Source organism: Micropterus salmoides, unplaced genomic scaffold (assembly GCF_014851395.1).
Source record: "Micropterus salmoides isolate LMB-PRFRI ecotype aquatic unplaced genomic scaffold, ASM1485139v1 Ms_hic_scaffold_21, whole genome shotgun sequence".
Classification (NCBI taxonomy): domain Eukaryota; kingdom Metazoa; phylum Chordata; class Actinopteri; order Centrarchiformes; family Centrarchidae; genus Micropterus; species Micropterus salmoides.
The window spans coordinates 22528359-22552614 of record NW_024041262.1 but is presented as its reverse complement, the minus strand read 5'-3'; the positions used below and the strand labels follow the sequence as shown (position 1 = coordinate 22552614).

The 24256-nt window shown below is 38.7% G+C and overlaps 2 protein-coding genes across 3 annotated transcripts in view; both read left to right on the top strand.

The window, feature by feature from the left end:
- The first annotated feature begins 628 nt into the window (after positions 1 to 628).
- On the top strand, positions 629 to 6791 carry LOC119916596. The gene is made up of 9 exons (XM_038736653.1): positions 629 to 746; positions 2579 to 2653; positions 2881 to 2946; positions 3665 to 3727; positions 3807 to 3849; positions 3982 to 4158; positions 4242 to 4511; positions 5481 to 5573; positions 6096 to 6791. The coding sequence occupies exons 2-9, from the start codon at positions 2579 to 2581 to the stop codon at positions 6500 to 6502; spliced, it is 1194 nt and encodes a 397-aa protein (XP_038592581.1). The 5' UTR covers positions 629 to 746; the 3' UTR covers positions 6503 to 6791.
- A 717-nt stretch (positions 6792 to 7508) lies between these two features.
- The window catches only part of myo1d (myosin 1D), a 106559-nt gene continuing 89811 nt past the window's right edge, over positions 7509 to 24256 (top strand). For both annotated transcript variants that reach the window (XM_038735315.1, XM_038735316.1), the window contains exon 1: positions 7509 to 8017. In XM_038735315.1, the coding sequence (XP_038591243.1) occupies positions 7923 to 8017 (95 nt within the window). In that variant the 5' untranslated portion in view covers positions 7509 to 7922. The remainder of the gene's footprint in view (positions 8018 to 24256) is intronic.

Below are 24256 nucleotides of genomic sequence, written 5' to 3'. Positions count from 1 at the left end.
AAACGTCGACTTCTTGGGTAGATTAGTTTGCACACATACACATACATTTAATCTCTCAAGTGAGCAGAAGTTGCTGTATGTGAGAAAAGAAAGAATTCAATTACATACTCCTTGCAGCTGTCTTATCTCGGATTTCACAGAAAAGTTCATTAAAAGAAAATATAGCTCTTCTGTAAAATCACATTTTTTTGTTTTCAAGAAATTTTAATACTAGCTTCATCGTTCCTCCAATTTAATTAACAGTAAACAGAAATTTCACATCCATCTTAAAGGTCATCACTGTCTCCAAGTATATAATATGTACTACATCACAGAGTAGTTTAACATTTAACAAATCTGATTTACTCATCACTGGTTTGTACACTTGTAGTATTTAAGCATAATTTTATCATAAGCTGCATCATCATAAGCTGCAGTGCACCCATGAATGCTGGTGTGACCGTTTTCACACTTCATCTATCTGTGGTCAGTGTGGAGTAACTGTACTGAAAAAAGAACTACTTTTACAGTTTTACAGCACTCGCTGCTGACCATACAAACCAAAAAACTGCGAATGCTATACTAATTTCATGTCTACATTTGCAACTAGTCTGTGAAAAGTAGCACCTAAACTCAGTGGGAAAGATGCTGTTAAACTGAAGTCTGTAATTTCTCCTTTGTTTGGGCTTTACTGTGTCACACACTGATGAGTATATAAGGTCATTTTTGGACAGTGGTTGAGTTTCCTAGCATCCTGATATGAAAAGGTAAGCACTTTGAAAATTTCTTCATGCATAAAATACACACTTTTAATATAGATCTTGAATACTGAAAAAGCTAGTCAGACATATTTAATATGATTTGTCATGTTTATGATTTATTTTTATTACTTTTATCACTTATATGGCCTCCATCCTGTGAACTGTTCCATACATGCCCTAGTTAAGGTATATTTACATTCATGTCACAGATACTACCTGTATTGTCTTCCTGTAGTGAAAGTTGTTTGCTAAATTGAGCTTTTTTTTAATGTGATTCTCGTCTAATTTTGTTGTCCATGCTTGTAATTCATGTGTCTGAGAATGAATCACATAACTGAATATGCATACCACTGTCAAAAATGGTGCAAACAATTAATTATATAAAAAAAAATCGAGTTAAATACAAAACCATTCAATAAAAACTACCATACATAAAATTACACCTGCATAAAGTTCAAAATTTTTTGTCTTTATTGCTAAGAATTAAGCAATAACACATGTTTTTTCTAGCTAAAAAAGTGACATTATTTTGCCTGTCAACATGCTGTTTGTTATTTCTACAATGTACCTGGATTGCAATTCATTAACCAACACTACAGTTAATCAGTCCACATCTATCATACGCATAGTTGGGTAGAGTAGCCAAAAACTGTGCTCAAAACTGTGCTCAAGTGAAAGTACTGTTACTTTTCAAATCAAAGTACTTGAGTGGAAGTAAAAGTGATCATCAAAATAACTACTTGAGTAAGAGTACAAAAGTACTTCCTAAAAATTTGCTTGAGTAGCGAGTAACTTTGTGAGTAACTCAAGAAATAAAGATAAATCCACATGAAATAAGAGTCTTTTTGTGTGCGCATAATTTGGTTTGTCTTCATCAGGCTACACCAATGAGCAAATGCAGACTGCTGGTACACTGTTAGCTTGAATATTTACATCAAGACAGAAAGCAGGAGGAGTTTTTAAGCATGATATAGCCTACTGTGTTTAGCTATTTATCATTAAACACATTAACACCACAGACACTGCTCTCTGTCAGCTCAGTGTCAGCCCGGCGTAGCCTACTGACTTCCCAACCGAAACCTGCTGCACCAACACAGTCTCATCCCAGGGCGTCACATCAAATTTTAATCTGTAGCCTAAATATTAGCTGCTAGGGCTGTTTGAAAGCCATATACTATGCTGTAGTTTAGCCATTATTCTGCTCTAACAGAGTCATGTGGAAACAAAGTAAGGACTAAAAATACTGATTTTTCTCTTAAAAAACTACTCAAATAAGAGTAAAAGTATGAAGCATTAAAACTACCCAAGTACAATTTACTCAAAATAAATTACTTGAGTACATGTAAATGGAAACTCGTTACCCACATCTGATCATAGTTACATCCAAAGTAGAAGCAAACATTACTTAATTAACTATTTAGATTTATTGAATTAGATTTATTGAATTAGATTTATTGAATTAGATTTATTGAATTAGATTTATTGAATTAGATTTATTGAATCAAAGTTGTTCCTTTTTTGTATAGAATAGCCTGCATTTATTTCATAGTCCTTGCTCATTTTTCCTGTTAACACTGTCTCACATTACATTGTTCTCATTAATACATGTAACCAGTATCTATCTATTTTATTCTCATAATTCAAACCTCATGCCCAGTATTTGACTTTGATCAAAAAAAGGAAAGACCTCCAGGCATCTGTACATAAATTATATGTTCCTCCAAAAATTGTAGATATTAATACAAATAGTAATTCCATGTGATTACACAGTGAGTGAGTGAGAAACCATATAAATGTCATCTTTTACATAATTACTGTGCAACTGTTGTTTTCCCCAGATGGTTGTCTTAGCTGTGGCTGTGTTTGTAACGTTATCAGCTTGTGCAGTTTGCTGCCCGGGGAACAAAAATTCTGTGAGTATGAGCTTTGTTTGAGGCCAGAAGGCAAATTTATACATTATGCAACACAAGTTTTCCGTTTTCCCAGATGTTGGTTAGTACAGACAGAGCTGTGCTGAGCTTCTGTCACACTGAACTGAAAGAGAATAGAACATTACATTATATTAAAACCAATTACTTACAAAGTCGTGTAACAAACTCAAGTTTTGTTTGACACGTAGTTACATTTCCTTTCTCTGCAGACTAAGCTGAAGATTCAGAGCATGGAAAATCAACCTATGGCTTTGCAACTGGCTGCTGTGGTCAAGGTGATATGAGAAACCGTATCTGTTACCTGATCAGCTGAATAACTGCTAAGTCATTAGGCAGAAAATTTAACTGTTTTGATAATTGTTTCTGGTAATTTTCAAGGAAATGTACCAGACATTCTCTGGTTCCAGCTTCTAAAGTGTGAATATTTGCTGCTTTTCTTAGAATTTTCTGTCCATAATTGTAACATCTTTGGGTTTTGGCCTGTTGTTCGAACAAAAGAAAACATTTGATGACATCAGTCACAAAGGACTAAAGGAAATTGTGACATTTTTCACTTATCTAACATTTTATAGACCAAAGAATTATTAGATTAATATAGAAAATAATTTTCAAAGAGACATAAAGAGTGCAAAGTTTCCCCGATACTCTCACGCACAAATTAAATGTATTACCAGCCACCAAAAGTTTTAATTTTATTCACTCCTTTAACCTTTTAATTATATTCTTTGGTAAATCTCATCTCCCTACTTTATTATTTAACTGTGTTTTAAAGCTTTCCGTACCATGCCAGTTATGTAATTCTGGTAGAGAATACAAAAAAAAAATCTTTCTTTACTTTTTGCCCAAAAAAATCTAATTTAAAGATATTTAGTCTTCAAGAAATACAAAAGTCCTGCCTCTGCAACATCTGAACTTAATCCTTAAGTATTATGAATCTGTAAGACTTTGCTGGCTGTTTAAATAACATGTCAATCTTTGCTAAAAATATTGCAGGAGATGGAGAGTCTAAGGTGTGAACAAACAACACTTAAGCAGCAACAAAATGCTCTGACTCAGGTAGCCTCAATATAATGCCCTTACAATCTGCCTCCATGCTGTGCATCACTACTGAACATGTAATTTTCCTCATTCACAGATGCATATAACGAGCCATCAGAAAAGTGCTCAGAAGGAAGTCGGTGCGTTGATGAAATAACAGCATTCTTTATATGGAGTAAATTAATCTACAACATTCTCTCTCAGTTTTTTATGAGTTGCAATCTGCTGTACTCTGTAGATCTAATTTTGGTGGAAAATCTCTTCTCGAGCAGGAACAAACATCCTAACTTATGGTTCAAATGATGAGGAAGACAGCCTGCCTTTCTTTGAGGAAGACTCAAGGAAGCAGCGTGACCCCTGCTTCCACTACACAATCCTGGACCAGGTCTGGCGTGCCACCAACACTACCACCAAGATTAAGAAGTGTGACCGCCGCAGCAAATGGAAAGGTAGCTAGATTTATGTATTTATGCAAATGTAAATACATTTACTTTAATGATGATGACATATCTGACATATCTGTTTTTGTAAGGCTGGTACCGCCTCTTCTACAATGGTAAGAGTCTTCAGATGCCTGAGAGGTGTATCCCTGTGGACAAATGTGGCACCCACTCCCCGCTGTGGCTGGCAGGGCCTCATCCGAAGAGAAGGGAGGGCATCGTTACCCGCAGAGTGTGTGGCCACTGGAAGAAGAACTGCTGTGCTTTCCGTTCCCCGCCCATCCAGGTCAAGAAGTGTAGTGGCAACTACTATGTCTACAAGTTCACTGAGCCGACAACTTGTGATCTGGCTTACTGTGCAGGTATTAAGTGAGGATGGTGTCATTCCCAAACAGTACATTTGCACATTTTTTTAATTGTGCAAATTTTTGCACATGAATTTATCGAAAGGTTTTCAAAATTCTGATTATTTTTCAAACCTTTCAAGTGGAGACAGATTTGGTCTTAGTAATTTATTTTATTTTCATGAATACACTTCCTTAGTAACATAAAAGTAATATTTTCCAAAGTGTTTATTTTAAAAAAAAAGTGTTCTTTTGTGGGGGCCAAAATTAGATCCTTACTTTTATACATCCTTTGGTTCCAAATATGTTTTAATGAAAAAATAATTTCCAGAAAGTACATGGAGTACACATAACAATAATCAGTGAACAGTTCATTAAGCCACAGTGTGACTATGAGTCTCGATTTCCTTCATGAGAATGTGTTTTTATGGTTGAGCAGTTGTGTGTGTCTTCCTAAATTTGAACATTATTTCTAAAATACCCCAAAAGAGTAATACAGGGTTCAATATGTTTAGTATAGATTGCAGAATGTTTAAGACCATTAGTCGTAAGTGTCATTAACACTGGGATCACGTCCCCACCACATTTTGAAATGGCTGATTCCATCATCACGTCATGTGACCCAAGTGTATCATCACGCCCCTGATCTGAGTCCTTATGTCCCCACCACTTTACAACACAAAGTGCCATTAGTTTTCTGATTTGGGACAAAGTACAAAGTTGTGGTAGTAGGTTTGGCTCACCCAAACTACATTTATCACAATGTCACATCATGTAGTTTAGTCTTTCAGTAGTCGAGTGTGTGAATGATTTTAATTTGAACAAGGCAGTGTCTAGGACTAATAGAACCAGGGTGGATCTCCCCACAACTTTGTTCCTAAATGTCTTCAGAGATCTGAGGTCCCAGCTCACTGTTTCACAATTCGTCTTGATTGCACATCTTTTGATAAAAGGTTAATCTCAATGATGCTATGTGTCTGTTCTCAGATATCAACACACTTGTATGTGGGCGATGCTCAAGAAACCAGTCCTGTGTGAGTCGAGATAAGATTAACTGGAGGTGTAAGGGAAAGAAAAGAAGTAAGTTATCATTTTGGTTTTTGGCACATTCACATACTAATGTTGGGGATCTGACTTTTTAGGGGGAGAACAGTTAAGAGTATTTTCATACTATATTTTACGTTAGCCTTCCCTTGTCAAATGTATGTATGACATAATTTAATCAGTTTGGGTATGTTAGACAATCAGGCATTTTAAGTCACAAATGTCAGATCAAAAATATTTAAATTTAGAATTTTATTTTAGTTACTAATGGTGAAAATGATTGTACTAACTACATTTTTATATAATTTTGAGATATTGGGAGGTGCTGGAGTGTTTTTTATAAGAAAAAGGGAGGGTCCGAATAAAATATCTTGCCTTGTAAAAAATCATTAACGCCTCCCAACATTAATAATTTTCACACAGTCCCTAATGTGTCATGCCCCTGATATATAATATGAATGCAAAACACAAAGAGCTTCATCTCACCTCACCATTGATTATCTGTCATAATAATAATAATGATAATGATAATAACAATAATATCTCCCCTTCTTTCAGTGTCTTCCAGAAAGATCCACTTCTTTGCTTCTTACCCTGGCCAACTCAATGGTAAAGTGAACAAAATCAAGTACAGCAAGGTGCTGGTGAATGTAGGCCGAGCCTTTGACAGAAGGACCGGAGTGTTCAGTGCGCCGGTGAAAGGAGTCTACCAGTTCTTCTTCTCCACTCAAACAGCCAATACTGGTCTGAAGACTGATCTGTGGCTAGTAGTCAACAACTACTGGGTAGCTGTCTCTCGCACACATCTTTCCCGTCCCTCCACTGTTGGTAACTTGTCTACGTACATGACCTTCCTCCGCAAAGGGGCTAAAGTGTATGTCACCCACAACTGTGGTAGGTCTTGGGCCAATGCTGCCTCCATGACCATCACATTTGGGGGCTCACTGCTTGTACAAATGAAATAATGTATTTTATTTTACATCGCATTACTTTTTGTATATTCATAATGTATCCTTGGAAAGAATGGGAATTGTATTTCACCTAAACATGGTTTTGTTGAAACAAAGTTTAATCTCTCTCTTTGCCATTAATTCAAGTTGTTTAACATTTATATTTTATATTTTATATTTCAGTGATATCTGGATTCATTGTAACTGTAAAGCACTGTTTCAGCTAAATTATTAAGTATTGCCTAAATGATGTCTGACTTAATGCTTACATGTAAAGATTAAAATAAAAAAGAAATTAAAAGTGTTTATTCCACCATTATTTTAATCTAACATTGTTCTGCACGCATAGGTGTAAAATTATTAACGAGCCCCAGACCATTGCAGATGTATTGCTAGTGTCAATAAATGATGGTGATTATCAAAATGATTTTATCAGGTCAGTCAAAATGTGAAATGTTAATATTTTATTCTTTCCTGAGATATTATATATATTTTTAAATCCTTTCTATCGAAAACAGGCCCTTGCCTCTGTCTTACACAAGATGGCGAACTAACACCAGTATAACCCTACTGAACAAGGTAGCAGTCTGTTCTTGCTGTTCAGCTCCTTGACTTAGCGTTGGCAGATCAAAGGACAAGGTTTACACCTGAAACTTCAACTAATAATAGTTCAAAGTCAGTGGGTTGATTTCAGAATGCTGCAGTCTCTGTATCACTATATTTAGCTGTACTTTTCATTCATATCCAATTGAGAAAATTCTAATGAGCCCTAATTTTTCCTTTTATGGTAACAGCGGGCATCATAAAAGTCAGGCCAAAACATTATTCTTTTCCTCCGAGTGTTTTACAACTTAGAGGTGGCCCCGTCATCGCTGAAATATGTATCAGAAACATTGGAGCTGTGGTCTTCAGAAGTATTTGCTTTTCAGCGCACACACAGGGCCAGCCTGACCAACACCTCTCCGCAGGGCGGGGCTTTGAGGAGGTGGCTTTAATCCCATTGGTCGATGGTCGGTCAGGACGACAGGCGAGAAACTCCAGGAAAACGGACCGAGCTGGCGCACGGTGTAAAGGGATAAGGATACATTTCGGCGTAAAGAAGAAACTTTGTATGGACATGAGGACATTTAGGGATGATTTGCTATTTCTAATAGGAAAGCTATAAGGTTAAATTTAAAAGGGAAAACACACGTTTACCATCATTTACATTCACTTTTTTATAGCTACAGGTCTCTTGACCTTAATAAACATGAATGAAATTACAGTTTGACTTTGACCGCACGAATGAAAATGCGCATCGACTACACTGCTGTCCACTGAGGAGAGGAGGTGACTAGAGAAGCCCGCCAATGTTCGCCTTCTGCCGGCTCTTCACAGCAAGTTGTTAAAATATTTTCCCACGAGATTCAGCAAGAGAAGGGTATAACTTATCAGCATGGCAGAGCACGAGAGCCTGGAGTTTGGAAAAGCAGATTTTGTGCTTTTGGACAATGTGTCTATGGAAGAGTTCATGGCTAACCTAAAACTCAGGTAAGCGGCCATTCACCTCAGTAAATCCACTTGTTAGGCACTTTTACTCAGGAGAATGAAGGTTGAGGGAAAACGTGTATCTCATTAGGTAGCTTTAGTATCTTATATGTCATTTCAGTCGGAAATGTGTGAAATTGTTAATTTTTTAGCCCCTCAACAGATGCTACCTGTTGCTCATTCAGAGTTTCTCTTGAAATGTTCAGCATTGGCCCCCGCTTAAAATATATTAACAGGCAGAACTTGACCAAAAAGCCCCGCATGCCATGCATGCAAATTGCACCTGTCTGTGTTTGAATATTGACCTTCGCGTGTGAAATCTTGTATGTTTGAGCAGCTCTTGAATGCAGCAACAATACTGTACCTGTAAGTCATTTATATTAGTGTTGTTAGTGTGAGGCTGCATTCATTAGAAGACTTGTTTCGGTCAAAACCAGTAATTCTCTTTAAAAAGAAATGGTAAGCGAAAATCCACCCCAGGCTGCAGTTTGTCCAGATTCTTGTGCAGACCGGTTTTTTTTAATCAGCTGTGTTGTCTGTGGCTCAGTTTCAAGCATGATGTCAAGCATGCTTTGTGAATGAAGAGAGTAATGTGGGTTAATATTACGTTTCAAATGGGCTGTGGCTTTCCTCACCTCTGCCATCTGTAATGAAAGTGTAAGCTGATCCCTGATGTCAGTTTGAGGGAGCTTTTTGTGAGTTGCTGAGCAGAGCTTGGTGGTTGTGGACACTGTAAAAGGAGATCATTAGTGTAGCTTTCCACAGTAAGAAACTCCCTTGACTGCAATAAGTTAAAGTAAAGTTGCCTTGTTAGTGGATCTTTGGCAGGTGATAGAACAGTTGCCTATCTGATATCACAGGGAAACGTTATGGTGTAATATTACACCATTAAAATTATGCTATTGTGCAAGTAGACAAATTCTAAATTTAAGGATGTAGATAACAAAAATATGTCCCTGAATTGCATGTTACATACAGGTCAAAGGTCTTTTAGGAGCTGGTATTGGTCATCTAGCTGCTAGGTCTGCAGATGTTCACAAATTGGAATGGTTGGTTAATTTTAAGATGTTTTAAGATGGACTATTAAATTAGTCATAACTTTCTATAGGTTCTTACTACGCTTTATCAGTAATCTATAATATAAGACTATTGATCCTCAGAGGGGAAATGTCCTCAAGACATCATCTCATTTGTTATAATTTCTCGATGCTGCCTGCTGTGGGTGATGAAATGAATTATCAAGAAGTCAGTCCCAGTAGAATATTCTAGGCACAGTGCCAGCGATGGCTTGTAGAATAAATATTTGGAGGATCTTAACAATGCAGTTTTCTCCTGTTGGCTAATAGGCTGCATGGTTTCCCTTCTATGGCGAAGTAGAGTGAGCTACAGAGTTGCAACAATTAATCAATTGTCAACTATTAAATTAATTGCCAACTATTTTGATGATCGATTAATCAGTCTTTTTCTAATTACTAAAATAGGAATATTTTGTGGTTTTCTTTACTTCTTTATGACAGTAAACAGAATATATTTTGTTTGCGGACAAAACAAGACATTTAAGGATGTCATCTTGGGCTTTGGGAAACACAGATGGACATTTCGACCAAACAACTAATCCATTATTGTGAAAATATTCAATTATACAAATAACCATTAGTTCCAGCTCTATTACAGGCCTTAAGAAGGAATATCTTCAACAACAAAAGGGCTTGATTCCTTTTCTGCCATCAGGGTGATAAATTAAGACTGATCGTACTGTACTAATGCAGACCCTAAAGTACAGGGACCAGTATTTTACAAAACAACTTATTCCAAGTTATTCAAACTATTAGTTCTTTATGTGGGATGTTGCTGTATTTCATAATAAATAAAAATCCCTGTGAATATATCTTAATCAGGAAGCTCGATCATAATTGAGTTAAAAATCAAGAATGACGTCTCAAACTCAATATATATTAATTATTATTAGCTTCAAAGACTGAAAGATACATTGGTTTGCATCACCTTTAACATGTTTCCCTATTTAACAGGTGCCCTTAGTTTTCTGTTTACACTTGGGGAAATCACTAGGTTTACATGTTTCTTTGCTCATGGATGAGTTGCTCAACCAACTTTTGGTACAGATGCCACAATGATCCTTTTTTTCAGTACCTTAATTTTGAGGAATGTTCATTTAACAAAACAAACCAAATTCTCTAACACAGTAGTGTTTAATGTTGTATTAAAACAAGCAGCCATAGTCGAAATGAACTAGTCAAAATCAGGAAATGTCATTTTCAAGCAAAGATGCCACACATCAAAATATTTCCGTGAGAATTTGCTGCTCCTTGTCTACAGGGTACAGTAAATTGAATATCTTTTTTGTTTTAGGCTGTTGGTTGGGCTAAACAAGACATTTGCTGATTACCTTGGACTAGAGGGGAACTGTGAAGGGGAACCATTTTTCACACAACACAGATATTCGATTAATTGAGAAAATAATCAGCAGCTTCATTGACAATGAAAGTAACCATTAGAAGTCATTAGGTTCAGCCCTAAACTTGAATGTGTACATCCAATTAAAAGTAAAGCTGAAAATGTCTGAGGAGAGACAAGTGTGCATGTTTCACTGAGAATAAGGCAGCTCTGGTTGACAGTGTTTTTATAGCCATACCTCTTAAATTCGATAAGCTGCGGTTGCGTGTACAGTAGCCCTGGCAGCCAGGCAAGAAGACCTGAGAGCAAACACACAGCCCCCGGCCTCATTTTCCCATCTCCCTCCCATTTTCTGTTTGCTTTCCCTCCAGCTAGACAGATTGGTCCGGAGATGGCGTGTGCAGACTGTTATTTGTAGAGGGTGTGACCAGCCAGGAGTGCTTCCTTTTTGCTCCTTTTCCATTAGTCCGAGCATGCATGCATGTGTGAGTGTGTTTGCCTGAGTGGAAGTGGACCACTTTTAGGAGGGATCCAGAGGGCATGAGGCATCTAGTGGTCTCCATTTTTCCTGGTACAGTTATCCAAAACTAAGTAGGTCTTGAGCACATCTGCACATCTCTCCTGGGTGTATTTTATGCTACATGTGGGAACTGAGCCTCACAGTTATAATGTGCTGCACACCAAAGCTCAGCTCTAGACCCACTTAACAAAATTAATTTATTTGAACTGTTTTACATGTACCAGAAGAGGCTTTTGTGCGTGCTTCACCTCTCCCATTGAGAAGCACATTGTTCACTCCTCCAGAACTTCTGAAAACCCCCAAACATTTTTATTTGAAGTAGGTCAAAAGCCGAGCTTTGGTGTACCTCCAGCCTTCATTTACCCGAGTTTGACTGGAAACCAACTGAATTACACTGCTATGCAGGGGATTTCTACTTGAGTCAATAAATGCTTGCCATGTTGAGGAGGTAATCAGGTCCCCAAGTGGCTTCATGTGCGGCATATTTGGGAAAAGTCTGCTAGTTTCCACTCAGCCTGGCAGGACATGGTTGTTCAAGTTGATATTTACTTTGTTTGAATTAAGGTTGAACTGTGTGGCCTTTTCCAGAGAGCCTCCCAGTCTCTAAATAAAGCCCAGCAGATGCCCAGTCTCTTGTAGAGATGTCTCGTAGGATAAAAGTTCAAGCCATATTCCTGAAGGGTCTTGGGAATTTTGCCTGATTTGGTCAGTCAGCAGATAAGGCTTCTTAGACCAAAACTGTGCGACACAGCCCGTTGTATCAGTGTGTGTGTATATGTAGTAGAATCAACTGATATGTGATTAAAAATGACGGAAAAATACAGCGGATTACAAACTGAAGGATTCTTTGTTTTTTAACTGTGATTGCTCTCTCCTTTTTTAGATTGATATTTACTTGATGTCCATAGGGATGCCACAAGTCAGTCACACTGTAGCTAAAGAAGAGTTCCCCAACAAATGACAGGGATTGAGTGTCTTTCTCAAAAGCTCCTCAGCTGGATGGACACTTTGAGTGCTTGACCATAGATCCCCTGGTACTATCTATCTTAACCTGTCTAAATGAAATAAATGGTAATTACAGGAAGCTACTTTAAACTTGCAGTAGTGAGCAAAGGCTCCCTGCATATGGTCCTGTAAGCTTACAGTATGTGTGTGTGTGTATCCCACCAGCCAGGCACAGTTTTACTGCAGCTAAATGTCTTTATAAGGCAGCGTTGTTTTGTCTGTCCCTTGAAACCCAGGAAAAACACATTCCTGCCAAACTGCTTTGTGTTTCCCAAATAATTATGGAAGGACTTTTTTAATTCTTCTTTTGTCTGATATTCCTCCTTTAAAAAAAAAAAAAAAACTGAAAAGGATTACACAATGAAAAATTACCTTTTTATCAGTTTTTGTGCAGATGAATGAAAATTGGTCAAGAATAACTTGACACGGTCTGAGGTTCACAGGACTGGATGTTTGTTTTAATCGGGTGCGGCTTATATCCTGTAGCAAAACACAATCAGAGGCCAAGTATGTGCGCTATTTGAAAGTCAGCTTAATAAATAACACAGACCGAATTGCCCGGATCTGGTATGCACCGCTATCTGGTACAAATGTGTTTAACCAGAGCTCAGGACTACACATTCATTGTTTTTTTCAAATGGGCTAGAGATAATCAATTTCAAGATTTATATCTATAGAAAATTATGTCCGAATAAGTGAAAATATTGTGCTGAAATTCTGAAAGCTCCTGTTTTTTTTAACTGTATGAACTGCTCCGAGTGATTTGACCTTTAAACCCAGCTACGGGGAGTTAAAGAGGACTTGAACAGGAAGTCTCCAATAATATAGAGCAGGCCAACGAGGCAGGAAAGCTGGCATTTCCCCTTGCCTTTGCTCCTCACATTTCATTGTTTCCTGCAGCACCTCTTCCTAGCTACGTTTGGAATCTTATGTGCAGACACTAGACCGGCACGTGTATTTGGGATTCAAAGTTGTGTGTATTTCATTTTTAGGTAGCATGGACATATGCTCTGAAGAGTTGCATAGCTCAAATACAAGCCTTTGAAGTTGCCACTGTTTCTGGTGTTTCCTGGTTTTGACCAGGAAATTATTTAGCAAGTTATTTTTATCTGCTGTTTAAGGAACAATGGTTCTCTTGTTTTACCAGCAGGTAAACTAGAAGAGGTGTGGTGCATAAAAGGGGACAACCCGAATCGTTCTCTCTTTCTCATGCAGAATAACAATGATCACAGAACCTATGTGACTCAGGTAGAGTAAGGCTCGCCAGGGAGAGAACGGTCAAAGGTCAGACTTTGTATTCCTAGATGAAAGATATGGTTCAGTAAATAAGCCTGTCTTTCTTCTCAGTGAAAGCACAGGTGATAACGGAAACTCTTTTATGTCCCACCACATGTATAGGCTCCTTTTTAAAAAGTATTGGCATTGGACATAGAAACATTTTTAGCCCTTAGCTAGATAGAAACATTTTTAGCCCTTAGCTAGATCTTAAACATTTGCTTTGTTCACGCTTTTGTTCATTCCTCTGCAATAAAACCAAAGTCCACGTGCAGAACACACAGTTCATCCTCTGCTGCAAAGATGAAAATGTGTGATACACTTCAGCAAATGCCTCTAAGAATATTTAATCACAACCCGCTTATTAAAGTTTTTTCCATTCAGCAGTGGTCAGTGACTGGAAAAGAAATATTTATAGATGAACGCTAAGATAGACAGTGCTTTCCTGTTGGCTTCCTGCTCATTTGCCCAGTAGGTCTTGCCCTTGTCTAGACCAGCAGTGAAGGAGTGAAATGTCAGTTACATTGGCTTAAGTTGCAGGATCTGAGGTAGATGGTAGGCCAATTGCACTCGTAAGTATGCTTCTTTTATGTGTCAGTAGTCAAAACCTCATGAAAACCTTATTTAAAGTAATTCTTCTGTGCCTCAGAATGACATTCCCAGGAGATTTCTTGCTAATCATGAAGAAAAAAAAAAAAAAGAGTCTCTCCCCTGAAGTAATACATTCATAGAAAGCTTTTTTAGAAATGCCTCGTAGGCCTGTTCCCCTGCAATCCAGCAGTGAAAAGTCCAGTCTAGCCACAAGAATTTCCATACAACCGTCTGTAATCTGAAACACATTACCGCCTTACATAAACAGGGGCTGTGCTTGTGTAGCTTTATTCCTCTCTAAAATAAGTTCACCAGCTCCCAGAGACATCTCATTTGTGGACGGCCTGAGTTGGCAGGCGGGGTCGGGAGCCGGCCGTTTAACACAAGCTTTTACCAGTTTTTATCCTTTTTTTAGTAACTTGTCATAGTTTCTTGCCATTTCATTTAGCCACTGCCTTCACCATTCTTTTTTTATAACCATATTCCTACTATACTGTGCAATACTGTATGTGTGTCTAGCAAACACATAGTACTTCTCATCACTGATGTTTTAAATAACATTAAGAATGTGGTATCAATACCACAACTCATGTATTGTTTTGTCACAGTAATTATATTACAGTACATTTGATACCAGCCCTAGGGTTTACCAGTGTAGACGAGATGAGATGACCCGGTTCATCAATGAGGAAATTTAAGGTTTGAGTTTCTGTTAAATTCCATTAATTGTTTAATATCCTGGAATTTAAAATGATCACCCTGAAAGAATCATTTTCACCCTGTCTTTTGGTATAGTCTCACTAGAGGATTTAGTGTTGTTAGGTGTCTTAAAACTGTCTTATTCATGATTTAACAACCAACCGCATTCTCTGTCTGCAACATTACCCCCAGACACAACTTCTCAGAAACCTTGTTCTCCAACCCCCCCCAACTTCCCCCCGCACACACACACACACACAAGACATGACGCATTCATGTGACACACTGATCCCCTCTATGAGCCTCATTCACTGAAGTGTTGTTTTTTAGGAATCCACTTACGTGTTTGTGTTTGGGAATCCCCAGTTATCCATGTGAGTCAGATGGCTGATGTTGCACGTGTGTGTGAGCATACAGGCATTTTGTGTGTCCTAGGTAGCTGTGATGTCATTCTGTGCTTCCACCAGTGTTGTATTGTTCGCTTGTCCACCTGTTGGAGCGGTGCCCCGAGCCACGGCGGGGGTGGACCAGTTTACTCACTTTCACAGCCAGCGACTCACATCACTTCACGGTCACACACACACTGACACTGTGCTGGATTATTTACTGCCACTGTTCAATGCACCTTCTTTTCCCTTTAACAATCTTTAGACAGTGGTGGAATGTAACTAAGTACATTTACAATTTGAGGTACTAAATACTTCTACATCACTACATTTCAGAGTGAAAGATTGTATATTTTACTGCACTCCATCTATCTGACACCTGCAGTTACTAGCTACGTTTCAAATTAAGATTTTACATTTTTAAAACATGATAAGTGTATAAAATCCAATCCAGAACCCATTATACAGATGAGTTGTAAGCAGTTCCACAAAATGGTGATTTCCTCTCTAAAAACCTCCAACGAATTCTATAAATAATTGTATGAATTAGAAGTTTGTTTTGTGTGTTTCCATTAATCATCTTCCTTAGATTTATCTGGTGACCCTTGGAGGGGCCCAACGCCTGGGTTGAGGAGTTAACTGGACTGGACTACCTAATATAAAGTACTTAAAACTAGCTCCACCTTGAGCAGCTTCCCCAGTAATAATACTACCTATGCATTAATATTAACTGTAATAAAGCCTAATATATGACCAGTCACAGGGGCCAAGTACTTTTACTTTTAATACTTTAAGTACATTTTGCTGATTAATACTTGCAATGTAATTTTACTTAAGTAAACATTTGAATGCAGGATCTTTACTTAAGTAAATGTTTTGAATACATCTTCCATCACTGTCTTTAGAGGAACAGGTTGTTACTCTGTATAGTTACTAATCCCATTGTTTCTTTTCTTCTATTTTCCCTCCCACTGTCTGTTTTCATGCTGTTATTCTTTGTCCATTTGTCTGTTTTTGTGCTCTTCCCTGCCCTTCTTTTGGCCCTGACAGAAATGATCATAGTGCCTTCCTGAAATAGCATGTCTGAGTAATGTCTGGTACTTTTGGATAGGTTCAATTCTCTTTTTTTTTCTCTCTCTGTTTTTCTCCAAATCCATCCAGTCATCCCTTTTCATAGCCCACTGTGATTTTTACATCAGCCGCCGCTGGCCAGTGTGTTAAAGCGTAAACAGGTTCTGCATCAGGCCGGTAGCCAGGTCCAAAACCCTACCATGACCCTTCCCTTCATTTCTCCTGCTTTCACCAGAAAGCCCTTTTTATTGAATTTTGGAAATTTAATCAGACTGGAATCATATTCTCGCTCTGGAGATACATATTACAGTAACAGCCTGATGGTGGTATCTGTGTGTAAAGAGGTGTGGTAGATGGTTGTGATCTCAGTCAGCAAAGAAAGGAGCGTCAGCCACCTGATCTGCAGCCAGGCTGTTTACACATGGCTCCCATTTCCCCCAAGTATCCAGACCTGCAGGCCTCATGGGAACATCCTGTAGTGTGAATGTAAGGAACACATGCTGCAAAGTACTATTCAGGCGTGGCCTTATGGCTTTGTCTTAGAGCATTCTTGTTGTGCTGTTGTTACTACTTGTGTAAAACTTTAAACTTTAAAGTCCTTCAAGATCAATTTTATAGTGAAGGATGTTAAATTAAAGGCTGACATTTGTGGTGTGTGCAGTTTTCAGGGGCTCTTCATATTGACTAATTATTTTACTTATTATTTTCTTATTGCACTAGCTTTATGAGTAGCGGTTTACTTCGAAAAGTTTTTTTTTTTTGCCACTTTTATATGTAGTATCGCAATGATGCTGCTGAAATCAAACTCAGGAAGACAGACTGCATTGTTTTTATAGTGCTTTTACACTACATGACATTCAGAAATTAACATTCATACATTCATAGAACAGCCATTGGGAGAAATCGGACCGCTGACCGTCCGATTAGCAGGCAACTCGCTCTACCTCCTGAGCCACAGCCGCATGGTGTAGTGTTTAAAAAAGCTAACAAAAATCTGATTCTGCATCCCAATATCCTGAAAGCATCGAATCGGGAGAGAAGCATATTGTCCGAGCCATAATGATGCCATCTGGAAGAGCAGAGCAGCAGGTCATTTTGAAGAGGAGACATATTTGCATCAGTACAAGTTACCGTGATTTATAAAGAAGACAATTAAATGTAACTCTGGTATGATTGATACAATTTCATTGAAAGCTGATAAATTCTAATATTGAACTGCAGTTGAATCTACTATATGGCAAAGTTTTCACAGGATTTCTCGGAGTCATCCACAAGACAAAACTAGTTTGTTGTTGTACGAGACACATTGCTACCAGTGGAGCCACCAATGTAAAGATGATCGTATTGTTTAAAAAATGGGTGAGGAAATGAAACATAATTATTTATATTGTTAGTGTACGTGTTTCAACCTTTTTAGCCACGTCTACCTCGAGGTAAAGAAATCGTAAGATTGCACTGAAATAGTTTTGCTTGTTGGAGAAAGTGGAGGGAACAACAGCACCGTCCATGTCTGACATCCTGCTCATCCTCATGTTTAGGCTGTTGTGTTGACAGATGGGATGTCTTTCTCCCTCTCCCTCTTTGTCTCTTTGGTGTTTGTCTGTCTCTTCTAATGTGAGAACATTATATCATTTACTCACAGACAGAGGGCATTAGTAGAGGGCAGGGAAGTGGGACACTCTTCAATGTTCAAATCAGAGCCATTAGGTATCGATAATAGAATAATTAGTTAAGCCTGGTCATCAGGTCATGTGTAAGATGATGTAATTGTCTTGACATACTGTATCACACATTTTAGTCTTTTGTGAAAGTCTTATGTAATCTGTCTCCCTGCTCCGGCCTCAGTGCAGGCCAGCTGTGTTGGTAGCAGGGAAACTAACTCTTCAGATTTTGGGAGAAGATTGATGTGGGCCGCAGGGAGGGTGGACGTGTTATGTGTTGATGGGCCGCGTCTCTCACAGACAGTCTGGGAGCTGCTGTTTAGCAATAAGCAGGCTTTACAAAGCAGCGGAAAATCCCCTGATGCGGAGCCCAGATGTCTGATGTCTGCAGACCGTGAAGGAGGCCTCTGTCACACTGTACATAAGAGTGGAGTAGAGGAGAGAAAGGTGGAGTAGAGCAGCACTTTTGACTCATTTCTAGTGGGTCCCTAAAATGAACTCTACAGTGTCTGGGACAAAAGCCTAGTGTGATGTTATACCTAACCGACATTGCAGCAGACATTGCTTCATTTTAGGGGTCATAAGGTGAAAGTAAGGGAACCTATTTTTTTTAGACAATTAACTAGCAAGGACCACACAATCAACAGGTATGATTAAATGATTTATTGATGATCGAAACAGAAGATGTACGAGGCTTGCGGTTGCCGAGGAGACATTCGAAAGCGTTGTGGGGAAGCTACGATAGGGAAATCCGTAGTAGCACCCGGGCACGACGGACCCCCTTATAACCCTATGGAGAGGAAGAAGATCAGGAGGCAGGACAGAGAAAGGGGTGGGGGGAGGGATGCAGGATACGAGAGCGAAGGGGCGGACTTAGGACGTGTGGGTATTTATGGAAATGCTGGCGATGACGTGGTTGTATGTGTGGTCCCGCTCCTGAAACTCTGCTAATTAGCACCACTAAATTGTTTCCCCTTGGATTTTATTCAGAGAGGGTGGTCAACCCCCAAAACTATTAGTGTTGCAGAGCGGGTGTGTTACAGATACTTGGTGTCGTTGTTGACGCAGCGCATACATTTTTGCCCGTTTAGGCTTGTCACCTTCTCTGTCACCTTTGTGACATTTTACTGCTAAAGTTACGCTAGATTCAGATATTGGGTGAATTGTAAAACACGGAAGTGATTTTTACTTCCATGTTTTACAATTTAAGCACATTTAGTCATCAGAAAGACTGTATGGATGAATAAAATTCATCCAAGAATTCAATAAGAAATATCAATCAATTAATCTGATGTATCATGCAATATAGAAATATTCAAATCTATGTGCAATTACTTATGGGGTAAATTCACAATAAATGCCTTGCAACAGCAAGTTATTAAATATATAACTAAATAATAACTATAATAATATAATACTTTTTTAATGAAGGTAATTTAGACATAAATGCATTGTTGCATACATGTACTGTGAATTGTCCCTATCAAATACGTTATTACTTGTCAGCCTCCATATGCTGCTGAACACAGGGTAATAAGTGGGCGTAACGGAGGATACTCTTTGTTTACAAAGCCTGACCGCACTTGTTTTTGTTATTTTTTCTAACAGAATATCTGACTCCGCCCACACAGCCATGAAATCTACAGCGAGTTTGCGTCTTGCATCTGCAGATGCTGTTTCACTTCTGCAAGTTCACTGAAGTGATGAGCTCTTGCTAGCGCGCCGTCTTTGATATGATGCCTTGTTTGTAAATGTGTCCGCGAGCCGTCCCTCCAAAATAATTGTAGGTTAAAACACTGCAAATGTGTGATTCCACAGTTTGGGTTCATCCTTTTCCTGTTTCAACTTGACAAAGCGCCGCTGCACAAAGCCAGCTCCATAAAGAAATGGGTTTCCCAGTTGATGTGGATGAACTTGACTGGCAGAGTCCTGACCTCAACTCCATCCAACACCGTCAGTGTCTGACCTCACTGATGCTCTTGTGGCTGAATGGGAGCAAATCCTTGAAACCTGGTCCAACATCTGGAAAGCCTGAAAGGGGAGGCTGTTATAGCTGCAGGTTAATGCCAATTGTTTTGGAAGGAATCACATACGGGTGATAAGTCAGGATGTCCTCATACTTTTGGCCATGTTGTATATACAGTTAGGAATTGATGAGAACTGACGATGAATCACTATTGATTTCCTCTCAGAGCTATCTTCACTTTTCATTGTATCCATCTACTAATCCAGTATCTTCTGGACTCTTAGCTTTCTCAATATCAGTGAGTTTATTTGCTGTGTATTGCTATGTACTCTTTACCCTTAACCCTAAATAATTCAATGTTTTGTCTATAAAATATCAGAAAAAATCTAATTTTAATATCCCGGACCGCAAGGTAAAATCTAAAAAAATGACTAGTTTTGTCTGACCAATGGTCTAAAACCCAGAGAGATTTAGTTTACTATTAAAAATCACAAATAATAGCATCAGATACTCGCATATTAGAAGCTGGAACCAGCATGTTTGGCATTTGAGCTTGAAAAATTATACATAATTATTCATTATCAGCCAACCAATCAGTTGACTGACTAATCTTAAAGTAAATGCTAAATCTGTCATCTTTGCGTTACAACATTTAAGAAAGAATAGAACCGACTCAGTCACGCAGATTAGAAGAACAATAGCAGTGGCTGCTTCTCTGTAAGAAAACCAGTTTTTGAATGACAAGATGTCCCTTAGCCAGCAGCCATGGGGATAAACCCTGAAGCATACTGCTATTGGTATAAACAAGAGCCGTGTTGGAAACTGTGAGATAAAAGTGGAACAGATACAGATTATCTCCCTACCCTTCATAAATCCTAGAATGACCCTGAAGTTCGAACACATAATGATGACACATGCTGGCTAAGCTCACGCCAATGTGGGCCATAGACTGCATTATACAGTTCCAATAAAGGATACAGAAGAGAATCACATTTTTGTAAATCAGACTCCTTCACTACTACAACTTTTGGCACGAGACACACAAAGTGTATTTCAGTCTGGATAAACTTTATCTGTAGCCATTAAATTCTGCTTTTTAGGACACATCTCCACCTGCTTGAACTTAACTTTACTAGCAGCTAACAGGCTGATAAAGTTTTTACGATCCACCAACATACAGTATTTTTTTCATTTTGGAATTACTGTGCCTTTTTATAAGTTGTGCAGTGGCTCTTGTTGGATCTTGCTGTCTTGCTGAAAAAGTGTTAATAAGTAGAGGCAGACAATCATGTCATAATTATACCAGTGTGTTCAACCTCAGAGTAGAGATGTTGATGGTGGGACATTATCATTATTTTAGTCACATCTACCTCTTAACGAAGTGTGTATATGTGTGTGTTGGGGGGGGGGGGGGTTAGAAAATGTCATAAATCACTCATGCTCCTCCCTAAGTTAACCATAAAAAAGTCCCACCCAAACAAGATCGGAGACAGTGGTTGTGCTCGGCTTTGCTCTGTAATTCACATCTGAGGGATTGTGTGCGTGTGTGTGTACATGCTGTGCGTCTGTGTGTGTGTGTGTGGCATTAGGGTTCCTCTGGTATTTTTGGGGCACACAAAGACTGAAAAACATTTGTCACATTTCCCCTGTGTTTTTGTGTAAGCCAAATCTTTGAAGTCAGTTTTTTAACATCTTTGCACAGTCTGGTTTTCTTTGAGTTAGTTACAGCAGGACCAACGGGTCCAGAACCAGGGTCCTTGTCCATCTAGCTCCAGCTACTCATGAGACTAATGCAGACCTACTGCAGCATGAGTAGTCTATAGGTGCAGAGTCGTAACATTATGTTCAGCTTCAACTCTTGCCGTGGTATTTGTTAGTAGCGTTTAAGTACCCACTATAACTTTTCTACAGTCCATCGCTCTTATACTTTAATGTTCGGCCTTTTAACTTAACACCCTGCTTTTGTTTGTGGTGTTTTTGGTGTATTTGATGTTAGTTATTTTTGTTTAAATCTAAGGTAGATCTGATTAAATCCCAGGCAATTGTGCTGTGAAGTTATTTTACTATATTTAGTATAATGATTTCAGGAAAGTTACTCTTTACTGTGATGTTTTTGGCCACAACAATCATAACATGAAAATGTGATAGCGGCACATCCCTAGGTGGGAGTAGGACTGTACACGAATGATCAGAGGTCAAACAGTTTAGGACTGCTGCTTGCATGTATGTTATTTCTCCCTCCTTCTTTCTCTTCACGCCTACTCTACCTCATCTTTCAGTGTCTCTCTCTCTGATTTCCTGGTAGCGCTCAGCTCTGGAAGGGAGGGGGGGGGGTGCTTTTTGGAAAGAGATCACACAGCTGCAGGTCAGACCGGTTTAGACACACTTCCGTTCACAGCTGAACAGAAAGATGAAGGGAGGAGTCGCCCTATTACACCTGAGGGTTTGTGGATTTTCAACCCTCCTTTGAAGTTTAATGTACTTTCAAACTAACTAACTCTCTTTAAACTCGTATCTCAACCTGTATCTAATCTGTGGATTTTAGATGGGTCACTGCCCAATTCAGTCTGAAAATTAAAAAGCAAACAGATGATCTTGTTACCAAATTTAAATCTGATTCAGCCTCCATGCACCTATAAATAGCATTTCTAGCAGACCGCTATGACCCATAAGGTTTTCTAATCTCGGTCCTGTGTGTCCATTTAAATCCTCCTAAATGAGAGTGGAACAGATGGATCGTCGGACTAGCTGATTGATTTTCCTCTTCTCCTCATCTGAACCCATTCCTCATTAAAGGGTGATAGACACAAACATGATTAGATGATGCAGTTTATAAACTCAAATGTGAGGAAAAAACACAAGGGCACCTCTGGCCTTGTCACTAATTTAAACTGTCTGTGTTGTTCTAAACTGTGCAGCTTCACAAAAAAATCATGGTAGTGTTGGATGGCTGTTTGTAATTGTTGTAATGTTTTGTTATTGGGTGTGAAAATTAAAAGGAGTAATACTTTACAGAATCTAGCAATTTTGCTCATCTTAAGTGATTTCAAGTGATATCTCTGTAAGTCAGTTGGGAAAAGTCAAATGTCTTTCCTATGGCAGAAATACCGTGAGTGTGCTTTGAATCGTCTTAAGTGTTGAGTGTCGTGGACCTAATGACCTAAACTTGCAGTATTTATTGCTGTTGTGAGACTGCACAAAAGATAACTGTAATATTCAGAGGCTACTTAAATATCAAACAAGTTAGACCTAAATTGAGTTGAATATTTATGAAGATGTTTTAGTTGAATAAATTAACTTTATTGTCATTGACAAAAAGTTGCCTTGGTGAGCTTTAAGGGCAGGAGGAGAGACAGGACATTCAACACAACATACTAATAAATGAATCACAATTACTCAAACCCACAAGGTGATAAAAACTTGATATAAGCTTTTGAGCCAGAGGAAAACATCTTTAGAGAATTGTTTTTGTGCTCGCAGCTGTTGCTCTTTGCAGTTAATGTAATTTAAAATATTAAAATAGCAATATTCAGATGGGCGAGTAATGACAGTAAAGAAAGTGCTGGGTCACCACATTCCTCCAGAACAGCTTCAGTGCTTCTTGGCATAGATTCTCAAAGTCTTTTACTGGAGGAATAATTGGTATTCTTCCAAAAGATGTTCCCACATTAATACATTGCATTTGAACAGTATTACCAAGCTTTTATGTCTCCTATGTTCAGGTTTGTTTCCTGTAACACCCTCTTTGGAACCAGCTCAGTGTCTAGTATGGAAAGGACCTTGTGGATGTTGTCATTATGGATAGCAGACACTGTCACCTTCTTTCTATGCCTTGCCTGCTGGGACTTCAGATACACTCCTCTCCTCATATAGACCATTGTTGACAATCCCCCAGATGCTATTATACATGTGCGTTAAGTGGGCAGCTCGCCGTGTTGGCCGGTGTAGGGGGAGACGGAGGGCCTGTCTCAGACAAAGACCTCCGATTGACATCTGAACAATGGAGCGGGCACACAGCAGCCTCCTGACTGAGGGGAGGGAGGGCACAATGGGTCTTTTTCTGTAGCACCAGGGGAGCAAGAGCCAGCACAGTTAGCTTAGCTCCTTAGAGAAATTATAGTGAACCTGCTTATTCTATACACTTCTCAAAAGCATTTGAAGTGTGCACGTGTGACACTCAGAGATGATTTTTTTTGGGGGGGTTATGTTAAGTCAGATTTGCTTTTATATATTTAAAGTAATTTAAAATGTAATTCATACACATTTTAGAGTACATTCTTGGACTACATGTGGAATTTTTTGCTCTTACATACAAATTATGTATACTTTTTTGGGACAGGTCTTGGTTTCCATGCATTTTTTAACACAGCTTGCAACTTCCTTGGATTAGATATCAAAGTTTGTACAAAGTTTGTAATGGGTGTTTGGATGGGTGTCTTAAACTGTAGTCAGGTGCACATATGAACATTGAAACAGGTTTTCTTGCTGCTCTTTCCTCCCGTTCATACTGACTATTAAAGGTCAGACCCCTTTTGTATACGCTTCTAATGTTTAGTGATGGGGGACAAAATCCACACTTCATCCACTCATTCTGTTAAAAAATATAATTCAAAGTTTATGTGTAGTTAATATCAGACCTCATCTGTCTCAGTC